At 40.5% G+C, this 20871-nt stretch overlaps 1 protein-coding gene across 2 annotated transcripts in view; it reads left to right on the top strand.

Moving 5' to 3' along the window:
- The window catches only part of col14a1a (collagen, type XIV, alpha 1a), a 136354-nt gene that overhangs the window by 47930 nt on the left and 67553 nt on the right, over nt 1-20871 (top strand). For both annotated transcript variants that reach the window (XM_069655635.1, XM_069655634.1), the window contains 9 exons: nt 132-271; nt 2929-3061; nt 3541-3576; nt 6002-6144; nt 7996-8128; nt 9652-9774; nt 12084-12233; nt 16051-16167; nt 19726-19872. In XM_069655635.1, coding sequence (XP_069511736.1) covers nt 132-271; nt 2929-3061; nt 3541-3576; nt 6002-6144; nt 7996-8128; nt 9652-9774; nt 12084-12233; nt 16051-16167; nt 19726-19872 — 1122 coding nt within the window. The remainder of the gene's footprint in view (nt 1-131; nt 272-2928; nt 3062-3540; nt 3577-6001; nt 6145-7995; nt 8129-9651; nt 9775-12083; nt 12234-16050; nt 16168-19725; nt 19873-20871) is intronic.

The following is a 20871-nucleotide window of genomic DNA, read 5'->3' as shown; positions in this document are numbered from 1 at the left end:
TCTTTTGGTATCACAAAACTTATGAGAAATTCAGAACATCATTAAAGAGAGTCGAGTGTGACAATGACAGAGGAAAGGAAAGATGAAATGAGTCACAGAAATGCAAAGACCCCTCTCTCTCTATCTCTCAGCTCCAGTTCCCGGGCCTTTGAATCTGCGCTCCAGTGATGTCGGCACAGACAGCTTCCAGGTCAGCTGGGATCACTCAGCCAGTGACATCGTCCTTTACAGACTCTCCTGGGCACCGTTCACAGGGGGCGACACAAAGGAGGTCAGTACCAATGAAATGTAATATGTAAGCATGTTTGTTTTAAACCAATCTCGGGTCCCATCGGCTATAGGCTGAGACGATATAGCCTTTGTGGACACAGGTGAACGGTAAGCGATGATCGACTTCCTGTCAAGACTTCCTTTTCCGCGTGCTGCATTGTTACAGAAAGAGAAACCGTGTTCTTTTGATTTACTTGTTATTAACGGGTCTTACCTTCGCCGAAATTTCAACATCATGATGCAGATTTGTAGGAAGTAAAAATGAAGCTTTGTCAGGTCTGTCCTCAAGAGGAGAAGAAAACTTTTAAAATGCTCGTTTGTTGAACGGAGGTCGGATCGATCTGATGCATTCGAGGAAGTCGGGAAATCTGAGCGCTGAATGGCTTTCGTAACACAGCGTCAAAGGGAATTCATCTCAAGTTCAATTTTAGTTCTAGTGCAGATTGTTGAACTTACATGCAAATGTCTGTTTATAGAGATTGATAAGAAGCTAAATCATCATCAGATGACTGCTGATGGGAGCCGGGATATCATTACGGCATATTCTGCAGCCTGCTGATACGTGATTGGTCAATATCACTCGGATTACAAGCGTAGTACAAACGGAATACTTGCCTTCCCGGAAATCCACGTCCCTGCCTTCTACATAGAAAAGTAGAATCTGTAAATAGAGATTAGTACTAACATTGGTGGAGATCATTCCCATAGATCATGCTTTGAGCCACAGATGTTTTTCTTCTCTTCCACAAGCTGAGAAATATTACACCAATTTATAATTTAGCGTCAAAAGATAAAACACCTGCATGGTGTCTGAATTTTTCATCCAGCCAGGGGTCCAGTTATTATCTGTTTTTACAGAGGAAGAGGAGGCTGCACTCCATGAGCCCAGATAACAGGGAGCCCGTACTCTGTAGACTTGCACATCAGCTTAACTACACTACTGGTGGCTGGTAAAACCCCTGGCACGGCAGAGTATAAATAAAGGCTGAATAAATCTAGAAATTAATGGCTTGGGTGTTTTATTACCATGATCTGGGGTTTAGAGACAGCTGGGCGGCAGCGATAGAGCCCATAGGTCTGTAAGAGAGAGAGTGTATGTGTGTGTGTGTTTGTGTGTGTTTACTGAGAGTCATCAGAGCTGAAAATAACACTCTGGGGAGTTGGAGAGGTGGGCCGGTAATTCCACCAGCATGAAGAAAGGGATACATGCAGCTTTTCTCACCCACATACTCTCCACATGTACAAGCACACACACTAACACACGTTTTACATCATCCACCGACTGCTCTGTGTTGTTCCATCTAAGAGGAGATTAAACATAATACAATCAAACAGCCACACAGGCACAGATACACAAACAGAACGAGAGATTACTCCGATTAAAACTTTAGGATTATCCATCAGTAGAGTAAATTATATCACTGTTTGTGCATCATGATGTTTTGTTCATGTTCACTTGTTTAACTGGCATCCCTAAACCTACTTCAAAGCAGGTTTCTGTTCTTTTGCGCACTTTATTAATCATTAAAATGTCTGCTTGACTTCACCATTTAACCAGGCACCACACACCAGAGGATAATGCTACAAGATAAGGAAATATCTATCACTAAATGCAGGGGAATCTAATCTGAAGAGAATGAATTACTAAAGGTGCATTTGCTCCTGTGAAAGCACAAACGGCCGCCCCCACTGGTGAAATTTGCATGCAACTGTGCTCCAGAGGGCTCTGAAAAGTAGCAAATTCCTGCACATAATATGGTTATTGAGTCATCCACAGTAAATTCAAACTTCAGCGTTGCTCTCCATGGATGCAAGCTGTACTTTAGATGACCTCTTTTGTATTCACCTCCGGTCTGATTCAGTTCTGCATTGTACAAATTATAGTGGACATTAGGAGTTCTGTAGCGGTGTTTGATCCAACTGTCTGCTGTGGTATTCAGGCAGAAACGCACACTGCTGAATGACTCATTCTGTTGATCAGTCTTACAATGGCCTTATTCAAATCTTATTTATTTTAACATCGCAAAGTACGTTTAAGTGCTGCATACTCGATGATTATATTCATTTCTATGACTCATTATATATTTAACACAGTATTACAACCAAATCCCCGCACAGTGTGTTTTCATAGACGGCAGCTTTTTAAAATATGCACCACCGTTTCCTGCTGTTTTTATGACTGAAATTACGACCGCTGAGGTGATTTGTTATTTTATTTTTTAGCAGCTCTCTCCGCTAAAACTCAACGATGACCTTGGTTTTCTCTGTCTGCTGTTTCACTTAGAGTATAAATAATCTTGTCAGACTGCTGGTTAATGCCCAACGATTCATCACATATCGAGGGCAACTTAGGAAACTATTTAGATTTCTATCCAATATAACGAAAGTTACAACAAGTTAAGGTACAAAACAGAAAGTTTGCTTGATTATACACATTTTCACTAATGACCGGGCAGGTTCAGTTTATTATACAGAGACCTTTACTTCAGTACGACTATCAAACACTGGATAAGTTTGAGATTATGAAGCAGAGCATTTTGAATGTCTTAAAACATGACTGGAGCTGGTCTTTAAAAAAATCAGCCAACATGACAATTTGATAATTTAAAAACATATATATATTGTTTAAAGTGTAACATGAGAGTTTCTCTTGTTCAGGTGTTGTTGAGTGGAAGTGACAGCAGATACATCCTGAGCGATCTGAGTCCCTACACCGAGTACGAAGTGATGTTGACGGCTGTATTCAACGACGAATCTGAGAGTGACACCGTCTCTGTTATAGAGACCACATGTGAGTGACTTTAAGCTACTTGATTGGCGGCATGTGTCTCTTTTACGTTACTGCACCAGGCTGTTTGCTTTATCCAGTCAGCACAAAACTTGACAAAAGTCTGAATCTAAAACTTTTCCAGAGATGAGAGAAAGAGAGACACGTGTTTCATTGAGAACCCTTCTGTCTACTGAGCTTGAAATAGGCCTGTGACCTGACTAAGCCTCTTCACCAAAGTGCCCTTGTCTGCTCAGACTAGTCCAATCACAAATGCCTTTTACAATCATTAAATTAGCATTTCTGAGTTCATACCCAGCTCTGCATGAAGTCCCCTGCATTGATTTGTTTGTCACAGCTCATCTCAGAAGCAGTAAATCTATTTTTCCATCACTGATTCCTTATGTATTTATGTCTAATTATCTTCATTATTGATACAGTGGAGAGTTTTTGATGAGAGTTTATGTCTAATTATCTGATTAATGCTCTCTGTTCCTCCGCAGTGGCCGAGACAACAACGACTGCCACCACAACCACAGGTAAGAAGTGTTGTTGTGAAAGTGTCCAAAGCATGACACTCTCGATATTGTGCAAAAGTTTAGACTTGCAACTGTTTCCAAATCATGTGAATTTTCTATAAAAAAGCCAAACACTAAGCTGAGACGACTGGACGCTTCAAGTTGGATTAAAATTAAATTAATTTTTTCATAGTTTTAAAACCCCAGAAGTGTTGCTGTGTGTCCGCTGGGCAGCAAAGTTCAAGCTGACTTTGCCTTTAAAAACTATCCTGCTGGAGAGACTGACCAACTCCTAATCATGACTCAGGCAAATGATATGTCTTAAAGTCCACTGCCATCGAAATGTGAACAGCTCTACTAGTTTCCACTGCATGCTGATGTGCTCAGTGCGACCACAGTTCTATAAAGTTTCCTCAGAAGAGTTTAAGTCTTTGTTGCTCATTTAGTTTCAGGAAGCAAAAGCAGAATAACTTGGGGCTTAGAAATGCTCCACACTGTCGGATCTGACTAAGGCTGGTGAATGCTAAACCAAAAACACTGATAACTTTCTCAACAGCGTGCAAAACGTTTGGAAGATCTTTGTGTTTTTGTATATTTGTTTACCATGTTGGCCTCATGCTGAGACTGTCGTTCAAACTTAATTATCTCAGACGACCTGGTGCCCGTTTCACAAATATAGAGTTTGACTATGGCTTAGATATAACAAATAGTCTGACTTTAGATAGACGTCTAAATTAATCTGTTTCACAAAGCAGTTTAGTTCTTGACGATCTTAAGCAATGACTGTATGTATAGATGGACAACGCCGTAGCCACTTCCCCTAACCAAAACACACACACAATTAACTTACCGAAAAAAACAGCAGAGATCCCGCACGCAATGGCGTATTTAACAGCAGAATAGCTTCTCTGTGTTGGTCTGAGGTTAACGTTCACAGGTATGGAAACTTCAGTGACTGTAGTGATTGTTTTAGTTACTGTTCCTCTCGCGGATCGTCCTCTACCCTGCTAATCCAGAACTGATTGGCTGCAGGAGCCATATTGGTCAACAGAGCTGTCAATCATCCTTTTCACAGCAACAAATAACTAATTCAAAAGAAAAATGAACACTTGGACGTAAATCAGCATGATAAGAACTAACTATACTGACAGAAACCATGTTGTCTGGCGTGTATTTTGATTTTATAGTTTGACTCATGTCCCATCTGTTAACATGGAGGAGGCGGGCTTTATGACCTATACTGCAGCCAGTCAGCAGGGGGCGCTCGAAATGTTATGGCTTCACTGTCGTCGTGTCATCCATCTTTTTATACAGTCCATGATCTTAAGCAGGACTATGGTGCATTGAATTCTGGGTATATTCTGACTTTTTTCAAAAAAAAAAAAATGGCAGACCGAGTAACCGCATCTAACTGCTCAAGTTAATTTACCCCAGCAGAAAATGTTTGTCTGTTGGAGGAATTCAACAGTTTTAAGGGCATTTTACTTGGAAAATTCAGCGAAGAGTGTAACAACACCAAAAACCTGATAAGGAAAAAAATTGCAGCAACAGTAAACAGTGTTAATCTGCCCGTTGAAAGGAACATCAAAGTCGTTCAAAATTCGGTGCTGCTGGTCAGCAGATGTCACTGATTGTTACCATGGTAGCATGGGTCTTAGAGCTGAGTTAGCCTGGGGGTAAGGTGTCTTATTTCTTAAAATTCTTCATTTAAGTACAAGTTTGTATTTTGGTGAAATGGTCTAACTTGCATGAGACTAATCTAAGAGTGGCCTAACACTTTAGACCAGTCTAAAACATCTTTGTGAAACAGGCTGCTGTGGTCATCTTGTGTTGTGTATTTGTCAGGGGACTTTCTCCTCTAACGGCTCTAAAAGCCTAAGAAGAAGTAACATTTCTCTTTCCCTTAGCGCCTGCACACGATCCTTTAAAACAGCACATCTGCTCTGTTTTAAACTTTTAAGTGCTCCTGTGAAATTCACAAAAGTGGCCCACTAAAAGACAGCGAGTCGCTTCGGTTTTTAAAAATCAAGTCTTGTAGTTGAAGGCTGCATTATGTATGGAACCCCTCACTCCGACTTTCATCGACTGGGGACTGCATGGACTTTAAAATATGTCCACTTAGTTTATAGAAAGTATCAAGACTGATGAAACAAAGAACAAACAAAAACACTTAAAGTTCAAACTCCAAATAGTTCTCCTGAGAGTTAAAAAAAAAAGCCCAACTGAGGCCAGATTTTCCTGCAACTTTATTTAATCAACCAGCACATCTCAGCTGTCTGAGCACGTCGGCTCGTCGACAGGAGCTGTTCTGATTATCTTTCAGGGTGCTGCCATTTTGACTGACGTTTTTCTAATCCACAGTTTAGTAGCTCAAGCCAAGATTCTGTGTCAATTTTTCTACATAAATCAAACAGTAGAGTAACTGTTGTCTGATGTGATATGACAGCGGCACGTCAGGCTCTGAGAAACCTTCGGCTGAGTGATGAGACCACCCAGAGCTTGGAGGCGTCATGGGAGCATGAAGACCCCCATGTGAGGAGCTACAGGGTCTCCTTCGCGGGCCTCGGTGGCGACGACAAAGAGACATCTGTGAGTAGATAAAGTCGCCTGTAAATCTTGGGCCTTTATTCTCCTTTGTCATTGTGAAACAAACACACATGAACTCACACACTCATCCCCCCTCACTGATTATATGTATTAGACAAAACTTGAGTTGTGTTTGTAGGAAGATGCTTGTTTTTTAACACCTCCAGCCAACTTGATGGCACTGCAGCGGTCAGTGTCGGGTCATCTGCTCCAATCAAAAAACTGATTACACTTTTAGTCCCGGTCCACTCGGCCTCTCCTTCATGATTCCCTGTAAGAGCCCTTGAGCTCAGTGCCATGTGCTGACCCTGATCGCTGAAGCACACACGCACATGCTCGCCTCTCTCTTCCTCTCTCCGTCTGTCCCTCTATCTCTCTGTTTTTTTTCTGTCTTTCCTCCCTCTAGTCGTCCCTCTCGCCACCTCCCCTCCCCCTCCCTCCCTCCCTCCCTCCCTCCCTCCCTCTTTTAATTTCCCAATGTGGTGTCAGAGCCGTAGAAGATGGAGAGGCTGGGCCAGGCCAGAAGACATTCCATTATCTTTTCAGCAGCCATTTACCTCACTGGGAGCAGAGATGGAGGGCAGCAGAGAGAAAAGCAAAAGAAACAAAGAGAGGAGGCAAAAGAAACAAAAGCTAAACAAAATGGGAGAAAGTCTTAAACCTGTCCGCCGGCCGATAGATGAGGGTTGTTTAGGGTCAGAAAGTTTGGATGTGTTTTAAAGTGTGTGAGATGAAGACACAGGGCAAAGGGGAAAGCGTGAATGATTCTGACGTTTTTTCAGCACCAAAGACGGAGCGGACAGCTCCTCCCATCTAATTGACGGACATACCTGGCGTTCCCTTAACACACAAACATGCACACACATGGAGGCTGACATTTGGATGAGGATCTGTGCTCTTAGCAGAAGTAAAGTTTAACTCTCTGCTGTTGTTTGTGTTAAAGTCTCATTTTGAGAAGCAGACGCTCAGTTAAGTACAGACAGATGAGTGTTGGAAGCGTCTCTGGTTTCCATATTAAATAAAGTTTTGGTTTACAAATGCAGAAGTTCATTAAATAAGAATTAGGAGCTTGAGAAAGTTTTCTTTTATTTTGGAAAGCTCACATTTTTGTGGAGTAACTCAGTGACTTGCTAACAATATAAATGAAACAAAACAAAACAACGAAAGTCCACTCTGGTGTTTCCCACACACTGACTCCCCTCCCTCTCTTACTCTTGCGTATCTGTTGTGAAGGGGGGGCTTAACACATGCTTTGCAGAGAAACACACATGCGTACACTGAAAGAAAGAGAGAGGGAGAGGCATCCTCTGGTATGTCCCTCATGAAACGCATTGATTGAGGTGCAATGGTATGGTACTTTTTTTTCACCATACCATATTTATACTATTTAAAAGGAAGGCTTTTAGAACTTAAACAAAACTGCAGAAAAGCACAAACTTCAGCACTGATGAATGAAACCATAGCAGTAATGGGTTTTTCTCAGCTCTCTTCTGCCTCTTCTTTGGCTCAGCCAACTTTATTGACTGAAGTGAAGTGAGCAGAATTCGTGAGCAGTTGTGGTTCAGATCCTTTTGGGTATTCATAGCAAACACTTTCTGGTTCACCAAATTAAGCCTGGCCAAAGTCTTTGACTCTGAATTTCACTTTGAGCCAGCAGAGGAGAGAAACAGATTCTGTATGTAACCTGCTACATGGTTCATGTGTTCCAGGTGTGTGTGTTTCTGATCTGTATGCCCCTTCACTGTTTGCTTATTTGAACGCAAATCCCAAGTAAGCAGAACTTTTCTTTTACTACTTTTCTTCAAATATGTCCTAAATGTGTGTGTGTGTGTGTGTGTGTGTTTGTGTTTGCAGATGTTAATTCCTGGTGCTCAGAAGACAGCGTCGCTTCAGTCTCTACTATCTGACACTCAGTACAAAGTGACAGTCACACCGGAGTACTCCGACGGACAGGACGGCGACAGTGTCTCTGCCCAGGGTGCCACATGTAAGCCGTTTAAACCCCCGAACACTCGCACAAGCACACACACAAACAAAGACACACTCCTGTGAATTATTATATAATTTTCATTATACAAAGATGCAGCTCTCAGTTTGGGAGAACAGTCTGACAAAACTGTAAGCTAATGGAAATGAATTTTATTGCAGCGGGCAAAACATTCATTTGCATTAATTTCTTGTTCATTTACGTTCCTGCAGGAAAATGCAAATTAAAGCGCTGACAAATACTGATGCGTTCTTAATTGTCTTAATGAAGGCCGTTCATAATTACAGAAGCTCCTTCCATTAATGAGACGATTGAATTATTTTGCAGGGCTCTAATTGATTTTCTCAGCCATTCAACTGATTATCTCTTATAAGCTGCGGTGATTGTGTTCTCGTCCTACAGAGGATTGAACTGTCAGACAAAATGTATCATCTCTTTAGATGAGGGGGCTATAGCTCGCCATATTGCAAATAAAAACCTCTAATCTGCTTAGAAGGCAATATAGTGATAAATCAGGCCGTGGTGTACTTGATGTACAGTAAGACATGATTTTCTATTCTTGAGGGATTTATAAGAATTTATAGCCTTGTGATAAATCAAATACAACCAATCCTAGCGCTGGTTAGAAAAAAACCCTCAATGAAATGTTATCATATATATTACTCTGTAATTTATATCACAGAGGGGCATAATTAAACGATATATCAACTAACTACATACGGGGTGTCATGCCGTGACCAACAAGAAAGAAAGCTATAAGTCATTTTCATGCTGCCGATTGGATCTTAATACTTTTATTGTACTAACACATTAACAAAAAGCTGGAAACATGCTGCCATCAATGCTCAGACTGATCCTGTTTTTTTTCCATTTTGAGAAGAGATTTCTAGTTTAAAAAATAATTTGAGCAAAGTTAAATATTCTTTGGTTTTAAAGTTTTCAGCTTTTTTAATCTCTTATATAATTTAAACTTTATATCATTGAGTTACAAACTTTTGATCAAATAAAACAAGGTTTCAAAATGTCCCATTGGACTCCGAGTAAACTGTGAGAAGCATTTCAATTACTCTTGACGTTTAATAAAGAAACTAATATTGATTTATAAAGAAAACTAAAGTTAAAGGTTCACGGTGGAGTTTTTACCTCTCACAGCGCTGTGGAGCTTTTTGACCTCTTTTTCTTGATCATGTGTCTGTGCACGAGGACACTTATGCACATGAGCGTGTTATGCAAAACACAAGGTTTCACAGTATTCTACTGATACAACAGGTTGTGGAAAGATGCAAAAATGTGTGCAAATATGCCAATTAAAGTAGAGAGGATTTTAAAAACCATAATGTGATTTGCAAAGAAATGCCCTTGACATGTTTGTTAGACCCAGAGGATGCACACATTGTTTTATTATCAGTGAAACTGAATCTAAACATAATTTTTCTTTGTTTGCAAAAGAGCTGCACGAGGCCCCTTTAAGTCAAGTTTATAAAAGCACTTCTGTGTTTTAAATCTGTCTTTGTTTCTTGCAGTGCCCCTCTTGTCTCCTGGAAACCTACGAGTGTCAGAGGAGTGGTACAACCGCTTCAGGATCACCTGGGATCCACCTCAGTCTCCTACAGTGGGTTACAGGATCGTCTACCAGCCTATCTATGGTACATACACACAAACAAATTGGCACACACTGCTGCTAAACCTGACATTATTTGTGTAATTATTTGGGCACAAAAATAGGCACTTTTGGATGAGCTGTTAAATGTTGTGGAGACATCCAGTCTTTTCTTTTTGTAATGGTTTTTGTAAGAGAAGAAACAGACAGACAGTCTGTGTTACACCTTCATTACACACATGTTAAAGCACAATTAGACCGCTGGCTGTCATCACAAGAGTTTTTTTCCCCCTGCTAGTGTGTGCTTTTTACCCTGGGAGACACAGGCTCATCCAAACATACTAATCCGCTTTTAATGGGAGGAACCACCAGCCTCTTTTTAATTACAAAACATATCTGCTCTCAGGATGTTTAGGCTTCCCTGGTAGTGACGCCTTAGCTTTTCTTTATAACAAGAAGCTTGAGGCTTTAAGGGAAACTTCAGTGATCCACAGCTAAAATAAGACATTACCCTTTCTTCATTTATTTATTGTCTTGAAGCATCATCAAAAGCCCATTTTCACTGTTCTGCAGCTTCTCTGGTGCTAATTGTTTCATGCTTCCAAGACAAGGCTCCGGTCTTTATAGTTTCCACGTCTGTTTTAAGTCATTTAAACACAATTACTGCGTCTCTGAGGATCCGGCTTCAAGCAGACGACCTGCATTCATCTGATTTTAGGAATTGAGTTGAAGGGAAATAACTTTCATCAGACTGCTGTTTTAATTGTGAGAATCTTTGTACGTGGATGGAAGAAAAGTGCTGTGTGTGCAAAGACCTACAGACACTCACACACACACACACACACACGAATACATACTGAAATACAGCTGCAATTCTCTTAATGTAAACCCACTTAATGTAACAAAAACATGAAATGCACACTAACCTCCAGAGACACAGACGCACACAAATATGCACACAGCCTGTTTCCCATTAAACAGTGGTGCAGTGGGTGGTGTGTTGTAAAGATAATTGCTGCTCCTCCTTTATTTATCTTTATTTTATTCTTCTTCTTTATGTCTTTTTTTTTTAGCAAGTTAGCCCTTTACATTATGTGTGCAGGATCCTTACAGTTTTGTAAAGCACTTTGTGGAAGTTGTTTGGAAAAAGATGCATGAATTAAGTTTGTGATTATTATATCTTTGCTGTACTTTAATGGCTACAGCAGTGTGTGTGTGCGTGTGTGTATGTGTGTGATATCTTTGTTTAGTACAGCTCGCTCCTGTTTACAGCAGGGATGGAAACACTGCCATATGGCTCTGTGTATGTGTGCATACATGCATCCCTGCAGGTCTGTGTATATGTATGAGAAATCATCCGGTGTACAGTTATACTGCTGACAGATTGACATCTCAAAGTTGTCCGTCACCTTCTAAACAATGGCTCCTTGAGACAGAGACAGAGGTTGACAAAGGCAGCTTGTCTATATTTGGTATTGAAGGCTGCCAGATAGTAAATTGATGTTTGTTATTTATGCTTTCCAAATGAATGCAGGGAAGGTGATTGGTTGCAGACTTACAGCCGCTCCCTATTTAAGATGCAAAGAAGTATTAGTGCTTCAGTAAGACAGTGTGTGGCAGTTTTGTTCCACTCTTCCCTTTTCTTTGCTTCTCTGTAAATACGTTTTTTTCCCTCTGAAACAAAAGCAGCTCATCTTTCTAGCATGGCTGCTGTTGATTGTGACAGCTGAAATGACAACTCACTGTTGGGTTTTATCAGTTGAGGTATAAAGGATAGAAACTATATGACAGGATAAAGCCTGCGGTTTAACATTAGGTTCATGAGTTGGCTGAAAAGGCTTCTGCAGCTCTCTAAAGTGTGCAGCTGACTTTTGTACACACTTTAGAATAGTGTAAATAGGGTGTAAAATAGGCACTTTGTAGCTACAAACAAGTGTTGGTGTCTTTATGTCCCAGAATCTTTCACCAGGTGATGATAAAGAACATAATAGTGTTGTTTTTGCTCTGCATAGTAGAATTATTAGTCCAAATGTATTTAGTTAGTTTAGGGAAAGTGTAAGATGCAAATCTTTAGTCTGTTTAGGGTTCTTACTTGTTTCTTATCACTTCTACTTGCAGTTTCATGAGAATAAAGCTTTTAAGATGAAGTCTATACGTTAGCAAAAAATGTGCAAGTAAACAAGTTTAAATTTTAAAGGGGATTAAAATGTTTTTGCAAAGTTTTCGGATGTATTTTTATAAAACTTGCAGGACAATGGGTTTGCAGCCTGCTTTCTTCAATGCACCAACTATTCTCTGTCCTCCTTTGTTCCTCATGCTGATGCTCATCTTTACTCATGTCTGTGTCATTCTCAGTTCGAGGACCAGTGCTGGAGACGACAGTGGCTGAAAATGTGAACTCCATGCTTCTCCCGAATCTGCTGAGCGGGACGGAGTACAGCGTCCAAGTGACAGCTTCCTACCCTGCAGGACAAAGTGAACCACTGCTAGTGAACGCCAAGACATGTAAGCAACACTCACACTTTGTTTGTCAGAGTAGGTATAAAGTTTCTAAATGAGTCATTCCATAATGAGCCCTAATGAGATTTCAGTCTAAATTTGTTACAAAGGCCAGTGTGCCTGTTAGAAGGAGACAGAGGCGGCAGAGATGCAAACTAGTTTGATGAACGTTTGAGAGGTGCAGGCATGCATGCTACCTTCCTTCTTATACCACACAAGTTTTCAGACAGACAGACAGAAGGGTATTAATATTTCAGTCAGCCAGTAAGAACAATCCCTTTGCATATAGATAATGTATCAGTGTGTGCAGAAAGACCTAATGCAGGCTTTATTGTCTCTCCTATCTAAAATATACTGTCAGAGAGGGAGAGAGAGAGAGAGAGACACAGAGCGAGATTAACTGTGTATATACAGAGAGAAAAGTATGAAGTGTAGATATATGTTTGTGTGCATGTATGCGTATCTGTGTATGCATTCTTTCCCTCTCAGCAGAGTGCTGTGTCACTATATATCACACAACATTTATGTTGCCTTTCTGTGTGTGTGGTTTGAAGGAAACTGCTGTATCATCCCGTACTTAAAAATCTACTGTTGTCTTTTGGGATTACAGTCTGATTGGCCAGAGGGGACTCAAAGAAGGCAGAGGATGGAAAAGGATGAAAACAAACATACTCTAATTTTAATGGCTCATGAATTTCTCAAGCACGTTAAAGCAAACAGCAAAAAGAAATGTTTGCCTTTTAATTCTGGGAGAAGCTGTTTGCCTTAAATTTAGAGGAAAATGTGGAGAATTAAATGTATAGACTAAATGTAGAGTGATTCATGGAGTTATACATAAGAGTATGGTTGTTTGTACACAGATTATTTATCATTTGTGCTGCAGTGATGTGCTTTCTTTCATCTGTTCTTTTATCATCCCTCTGTTGGATGAGTGACAACTCCCTCACGCCTTCTTGTCTCTGTAAAGCTCTCATAATGAAAGACGCTTTCATGAGAATAGAAAGATGAAATATGAGGCATTAGCAAGCAGATTTATCAGCCCTCCATATTCAAACACAAGACGCTGTCCCTGGTGTGGCACTTAAAGTTCTTGCCTGTATGTCTACATCATCAAAAGTTTTCTTTGCTTTTTGTGAGAACCATCTTTAAACACACAGGACAAAAATAATCTGTGTTTTTCAAAAAGTTTCCCCCCACACTTTACCAGTCATGTGTGTGCATATATTTGTCACATTTTATGTTGGCTTGGGGACTTAAAAGTGACTCATCGCTAAATATTCAGCACAACACACATTCTCCATCAGACCCGAGCAACTCTCAGTTTTCCCCAAATACACAAAGCACATTTAAACTCATTATCTATGTCTGTGCTCTACAGCGGAGAAACTTTGATTTATTAAGGGCGATGTGTTCAGTCGTTTGTCATTCTAATAAGGGCGATACAGTCACATATTTCCCCGGATGGACAGAATTCATTGCAGCCTTACCCAGGGAGCAACCTGGCTTGTTTACACCCGTAAATTACACATACTAGCATGTAGCATAAGAAAGTAATTATTGGTACCTTGAGGACCATTAAGTGAAATGAAACTGTTTCCCCCAAATGAAGTTTTATGTAGTTTGTATTGAGTCGCTGGCAACACAGTGAGAATTAGTATTTCCTGAAACCACTGAAGGGAGCTCAATCAATGCGGTCCCAAGAAGTTCTATTGATTTAGCACAACGTCGTAAACTTGAAATAATATGTTTTCATTTCACAGAAAGTGAGAGAAGTTCGACTGTGAGAGGATTACATGATGAGCAGCAGGGAGAAGTAGAAAGGAGAAATTATGTTGTGGAAACTATAGGTGCAGATTTCTGGCTTTAAGTCTGGCAACTTCAGCTCTCGCACGTACTTTCTGACACACACACTTTCTGACTGATTTCAGCAACTCCATTAAATCCATCCTGGTTTAAATCCATAGTGACCTTATAATTAAAATTGCCACGGTAGCCTAGATCTGGGTCTGCTCCTCCGCTGCTCGTCCGCTGTCCTCACCTACGTCCGCAGCGCGCACCTGCTTTCAAACGTTGTCATCGGCCTCATAAGGACAGTCCTTGTAACCCACAAAAGCGCACAATGACCTGATGCAGTCAGCCACATACTAGGTTTTGACCTAGTCTTGTTTCACTTAGCAGAAAGCTGACGACTTCTTCGACGTCTTCTTCAACTGCTTATTACTCCTGTACTCAAGCATCGGGGCAGAGGTCTCTCAAATATCTCTAAAAACAGGATAGTGTCCAAGTTATTCTAAAACAAATAACTTATCTGAAATCTAGAGCTTCATGTTGCTCATAAACCTGTGCAAACATCCATTGATCCATTATCTATACCGCTTATCCTGTTCAGGGTCGTGGGGGGGCCGGAGCCTATCCCAGCTGTCATTTGGGCGAGAGGCGGGGTACACCCTGGACTGATCACCAGTCAATCACAGGGCTGACGCATAAAGACAGACAACCTTTCACGCTCAAACTCAGGCAGTTTTAGAGAATGTCTTTGGACTGTGGGAGGAAGCCGGAGTACCTGCAAGGAACCCACGCATGCACAGGGGGAACATGCAAACTCCACACAGAAAGGCCACCTTCATACAAGGAACCTTCTAGCTGTGAGGCAACAGCGCTAACAGCCCCTGCGCAAACATGCCAAACAAATCTTGTGTGGAGTAAACTGCCAGCCTATCACTGTTGCTTTCTGTATGTAAACATTCATGTGCCTCTATACGAGAGAACATATGTCCACATTCATGTGTTGACGCATATGTCTGTGCATGCTAGAGTGCATTTCACGTCTGTTTGTATGCGAGTAGATGTCCCTCTGCATATTATTGAACGGAATGATGGGTTGTCACATGAATTATTCACTACTATTTAAAATAAAGCACCTGCCATATGGTCCCAGCATAAAATATCTATTAACTGGTGCAAGAGCCAACTTTATTTTATACCATCAGCAAATTCTGTTAACAAGGGAGAGAGAGAGAGAGAGAGAGAGAGAGAGAGAGAGAGAGAGAGAGAGAGAGAGAGAGAGAGAAAGAGAGAGAGAGAGAGAAAGAGAAAGAGAGAGAAAGAGAGAGAGAGAGAAAGAGAAAGAGAGAGAGGACAAATGAAGAGGGAGTAGCTCCTGGGAGGTCTGCTCAGCCTTTGCTTCACTGAAATCTCACCACCAAACAAGCTTCACATTTAAATTGCTCATGGCGTTTTGCATTTTGCTGCATCACGTCTCATCGTTTCTCCACGACTAAGATAAACAACAGGCTTGACTAATTTTGCAACTTTATGATTTGTTCTAACATCTACCCAGCTCAACGTTTTAGCTGGATCCGTCAGTATGGATACATTTGTACTATTACACTTTTTATGGCTGGTTCACAGTTAATTTTGCTGCAATAAGAACACCATAAAAAAAAGATGCTCAAGTGCAACTTGTCTATTTGATGCATAATTCAAACAATGTCGCTCTAACTTCAGCGTAAACCTGCTGACTGTGAATTTTGAAACTTTTAAATGTTTATTTTCACACTGTTGTCAGTCAGTCAAAGTTTAAGCAGCACATTTTATGTATGCATATGATGTGAAAGTCATTTTACTCTGAACAACCAGACCGGTCACATTTCTGTCAAAGTGGTAATAATTTAGGATAATAGATAATAAACAAAAGTGACTGTGTTAAACTTTATTGGTCTGGTTCCTGTTCAGGATTAAAATGTAGATGCTAACTCTGTCTGTCTGTCTGTCTGTCTGTCTGTCTGTCTGTCTGTCTGTCTGTCTGTCTGTCTGTCTCCAGTGTCCCTCGGTGTCTCTGGCTTGTCGACCTACCAAGTACGCCCCAACAGCATGTGTGCCCAGTGGCAGCCTCTCCTCCACGCCACATCATACAGAGTCTCCATACAGTCTACACTCAGTAAGTGCATTGTTAAAAATCTTCTATAACAATCTTAGGTATGTGATTTTGTGTGTGCGCCACTCCTTATCTCTGCTCTCAAAGGGTGTGAAACAGTGAGTTCATGTGTTGATGTAGTGGAGTCAGTAGTGCGGTAGTGGCTCACTCCGAGCAGGGACTTGAATGACTTACTGTATGTTCTGATGCAAATTAAACTTTATCATCTTGTTGACGTGTGCTTTGAATCACACCTCTTAACAGCAGTTTATGAAACTAAATATCTCCAGATTTGTGTCTGGAGATATTTGGTTTTCTGAGCAGTAATCCTAGAACTGACACACACACACACAGCCGACAGCTGTTCTCACCAACATTTCGTTGTGCACCTTTTAGTCCTCCCAACATGTTTTAGCATTCCACGTGTTGAGAAACACGGCTCTCGCCAGCTAAATGACTGGAATACACTTCAGTCAGTAAATCAAAAGTTTTACTGGAGTTATGATATCTGGTGAGGTGGCTGGTTTGAATTCCAAATTCTGCACATGTGTCCTTATAGATTTACAGCCTGTCCTTGTGAAAACGTCTCCTCTGTTTATTATGAACACAGAGACGAGTCAGCTCAGGACTCTGTCTGTGTGTTACGCATGTGTCGGTTACATATAGTCACCTGGATTCATACTGATACGGGCCTCTGAGGATCTAAATGCTATTTATTTCTGTCACGTTCACGTGGCACTGTTGTATACTGTACAGAGGATATTCATAAATCCCTGTTTGCACAAAGGAAAGGCGATACGATATGCATACAGTCTCTCTCCAGTAAACGTCATGGGAGGAAACCGCTTTGAGATTTGTTCGTGTTTTTGCGTCAGGAATAGAACGAATAAAGACACAGAGTATGACCTTAAGAAGCTGTGAATGCACAGCGCTCACAGTTAGTAAACGAAAAAAGGGAAACAAAGGGGGAAAATATATATAAAAACATGAAATAAAAGAGCAAAAATATCTACCATGATCTTTTTGAATAATAAGCTAGAGAGAGAAACATTTGCCCATTACTTTCCTGATGAATCAAATGTCTGAAACATAAAAGCCTTAATAAAACAACTGTACAATTTGTCCTACTAATGAAAGAGCGTGTTGGACCCGCTCCACTCATACGTTTTTATTTGTATGTGTCCTCAGAGGATATTTGTGCAGCGCAGGTTCATATAAAATCTACAGTAAAGAACAATTGAAACGGTGGCCTTTCAAAGTAAAAGACATATTTTTTAAAGCATTCTTCACAATGTCTGTTCACATTATTCAACCGCCTTAGCAGATATCATGCTGGCTCCTGGTTGTCTTGGACCAAGTAATGTTTTTCTGGGTGTATGACCCTGTTGACACCTGGATTTCTGCTCATGCTCTCATTATTTATTTGTCCATGAGAAAACCTTTGTCTACTTTTTTAAATGTCAGCGTGTGTTAAAAGGTCACGTAGAAAGCAGAAACACATGCAGTGGTGATGGGTTTCAGAAATAACTCAGAGATGATCATGTCAAAAAGATGCATGGGCAATATGTAAATCTTCTGCTTCAGTTGATAATGCAACTGTGTTGTGATAATGCTATTATCACGAGGTTTTCACAATGAAATTCTCATTCACTTCAGTAAAATCACTGTGTTACTGCAGTAGGAGATCATGTAATGCAATTTACTTTTTAATGTTTATGTCTGAAAGTACAAATAACCAGCTCCAGACAGTTTTCTGGTGATGTGTTGCCCACATTTAAATTAAACTTTAAAAAGAGACTTTTATAAAAATAGTTTGACATTTGAGAAATACAGTTATTCATTTTTCTTGTTGACAGTTAGACAGATGATCTGTTCCACTCTCGTGTCGTTACGCTAATGTAAGCATGAAAATGCAGCTGAGAGGTGATTCGCTTAGCTTGCTCCAGGAAGTAACTGCAGCAAGCCCTGGGATAGCTAAAGCACAGATCTACACAATGTACATTCACCGGCCACTTCACCAGGCAAACCTGAAAAATCCAACAAATATAATCCAGTACACCAGCTCAGCCATAAGATTTGCTTTTATGTTGCCTGTAATGTACAGGCTGTTTTCTAAGCTGTCATAGAGGCGTTAATTCAATGATGTTTCAGCGTCAAGGTCATAATTGGTGGTGGGGCCGAGCTGAGCTGCATTATATTCCGAGGTGTTTCTAATACTCTGGCTCCCTTATCTATATAAATAGACAGGACAAAAAATTAGAGACACATCTCAATATAATGTTCAGTACAACACCACCTTTAACTCTGACCTCAGTAATAAACATAATTGAATTTACACTTCAGACTCTCAACAAAACAAAAGTCAACAAAAACTAAGCTTCATAAAAGCAGAATCCATGGCAGTGCTGTTGTATTGAGCTGCATTAGACTGTACAGGTGAACCTAATGAAGTGGCCTGTGAGTGTATACAATCAGTGAGCCGCATTTAGACGCAAACTTTTTATACTTTTACTTGTTTAATTAATTATGAACCTGCTCCATTTAGGCACAACATCAGGCAAGTCAAATTTCAGATCTGTTTTAAAAATGGATTTTCTTGACAGGGTTCTAGTTTGAGGTTAGTGTTGATAAAAATAAATAGCAGGTGTTGGCTGGTGAACACAGAGATTAGAGACATAAATAAAACTACTACTTGACAGAATCATGAACAGTCAGTTAAATTTATTCACCTTTTTACTGCACTTAAATGTCAGAAAAATAACAGCAGAAAAAAGAGGGCGCCTCGTTCATATTACTCCCCTCACGCACTTTTCTATTATCTCAGTCTCGTCCTGCCTCCTGCCTGAGCTGCGACTGGATATTCTATCTGGAGTTTAGAGATTTAGTTTAATCCACGCAGAGCCAACCGGCTGCTTAAACACCTTCTCGGATGGAGAAGTGAAGCCTCTCGGTGACAGCTGTTTCCCTAAACTTTATTATCTATGGCTGTTTCCTCTGTGGAGGACGAGCTAATTTGTCACTCTCAAAGATTACAGACACATTAGGAAATAGAATTTAACTAATGAAACTGACAAATGGCAGCTATTAGTGATGTGTTAACACACTTTATAGTTTCGCCTTTTGGCTGCCAACAGCATTTCTAATTCATGTTGTTTTTGGTGACGCTGTCCCTCTGAGCCTTTTAAAGTGAACACAGCATCAAGAATGTTTTCATTCTGCAATGAGATCTATTTATAATGTGATTTAGTGGATATAATTATGTTTTCCCACTGTAACTTTACCTGAAATGTCAGGTCAGCTTCCTTTTTGGTGCAGTAATTACATGCAGTGTGTCACTTCGATTTAGTTATGTAAGGTGTTTTTTTACATTTAACTGTTGGATTGGATCTGTGTTTCTGACGCTTAACCTTTAGTTGCCCTTGAGCAAAACGCTTTGCTGCCTGACTGGCCCAATAAAGCTTCTTCGTATCTGACTCTGATGGAAGTGATTATACTCAGCAGCTCCCAGGCTACAAAAGGACGCAGAACAACGCTGAAAAACAAAAACCCTAACATGACGTTTTTGTTTTAATTTGCTTGCAGATGGTCAGAAGCAAGAGCTGACCCTGGGCGCTGGTGCTTCCCGACAGTGCTTCTACGACCTCACGCCCAGCAGCCAATACCAGATCAGCATTCACACCCAGCTGCAAGAAATGGAGGGACCTTCTGTTTCGGTCACGGACATGACATGTATGTTTACAAAATATTGTTTAAACACGGATGTACACTTTTACATTCTGGACTTAAAGGAAAGTTTTGATTTTCGATCCATTTATTTTCGTTTTTCAGCAACATTTCAGGAGGTTGACTTTCACTCATGCCTTTTATCCCCTGTTGTACTGCTATTTCTTTTCCATCATCACTCACTCCACTTTCAAATTTCTCAATTAATATTCATCACTTTTTGATATTAATTACACATTTTACCAAATGTATGTTGTAGTTGGAGGAGCTAGAGCTAACTCTAAATACTATACACTGCTAGGTAGTTTAGGCTGGATTTTGAAAAGTGCTCTATAAATAACGGTCATTCAGTCAGGAACCTTCTTGTCATGTTACAACGTTACAATTTCATTTAGCAGCCGCTTTTGTCCATAGCGATGCACATCTGAGAGATAATACAACACAAGCAAGGATCAAGACAGGCTTCAGACTAGGAAGGAGGAGGCTTGGGTGGTGGAGGCAAAGTATTGCCAGCAGCAGCAGCGGTGTGTGCAGCATCAGTGTAGCAGAGAGTGAGAAGGAAGTTGCATTTAAAGCAGTGGTTCTCAATTGGTCTCACCTCAGGACCCACCATCAACTCCTTAATGACAACTCGCGACTCAAATTTTAGAGTTTTTCAACTACTGCAATTTGTTTAAAGGTATAATCTCAAAGATTTGATAAAAGAAACAAATTTGACGCTCAGATGAAGGCAAACAGTCTAAAAAGGAAAGCAACCGTCAGCGAGGAAAATCAAGAGTTACAACCGGAGCCAACCGTGGACGTCACGCATGCAACACTGTCTGGATATCTGTGAAGTGTGCTCCTGCAATTAAGGTTTATCGCCATAGGTGCCACCCAAAAGAACGAAACTGAGATCTTCGAGATTATAACTTAAAAAACTTGAAAAATGGAATGGAGGAAAATATTCCCTCTGCAGAAATATGCTAAAAACTGCAACATAAATGCAACAAATGTAGGGCTCAT

The sequence above is a fragment of the Semicossyphus pulcher genome, unplaced genomic scaffold (assembly GCF_022749685.1).
Source record: "Semicossyphus pulcher isolate SPU_LCO1_2020_fin unplaced genomic scaffold, fSemPul1.0.p SCAF_9, whole genome shotgun sequence".
Classification (NCBI taxonomy): Eukaryota; Metazoa; Chordata; class Actinopteri; order Labriformes; family Labridae; genus Semicossyphus; species Semicossyphus pulcher.
This window is presented reverse-complemented; position numbering and strand designations above follow the sequence as displayed.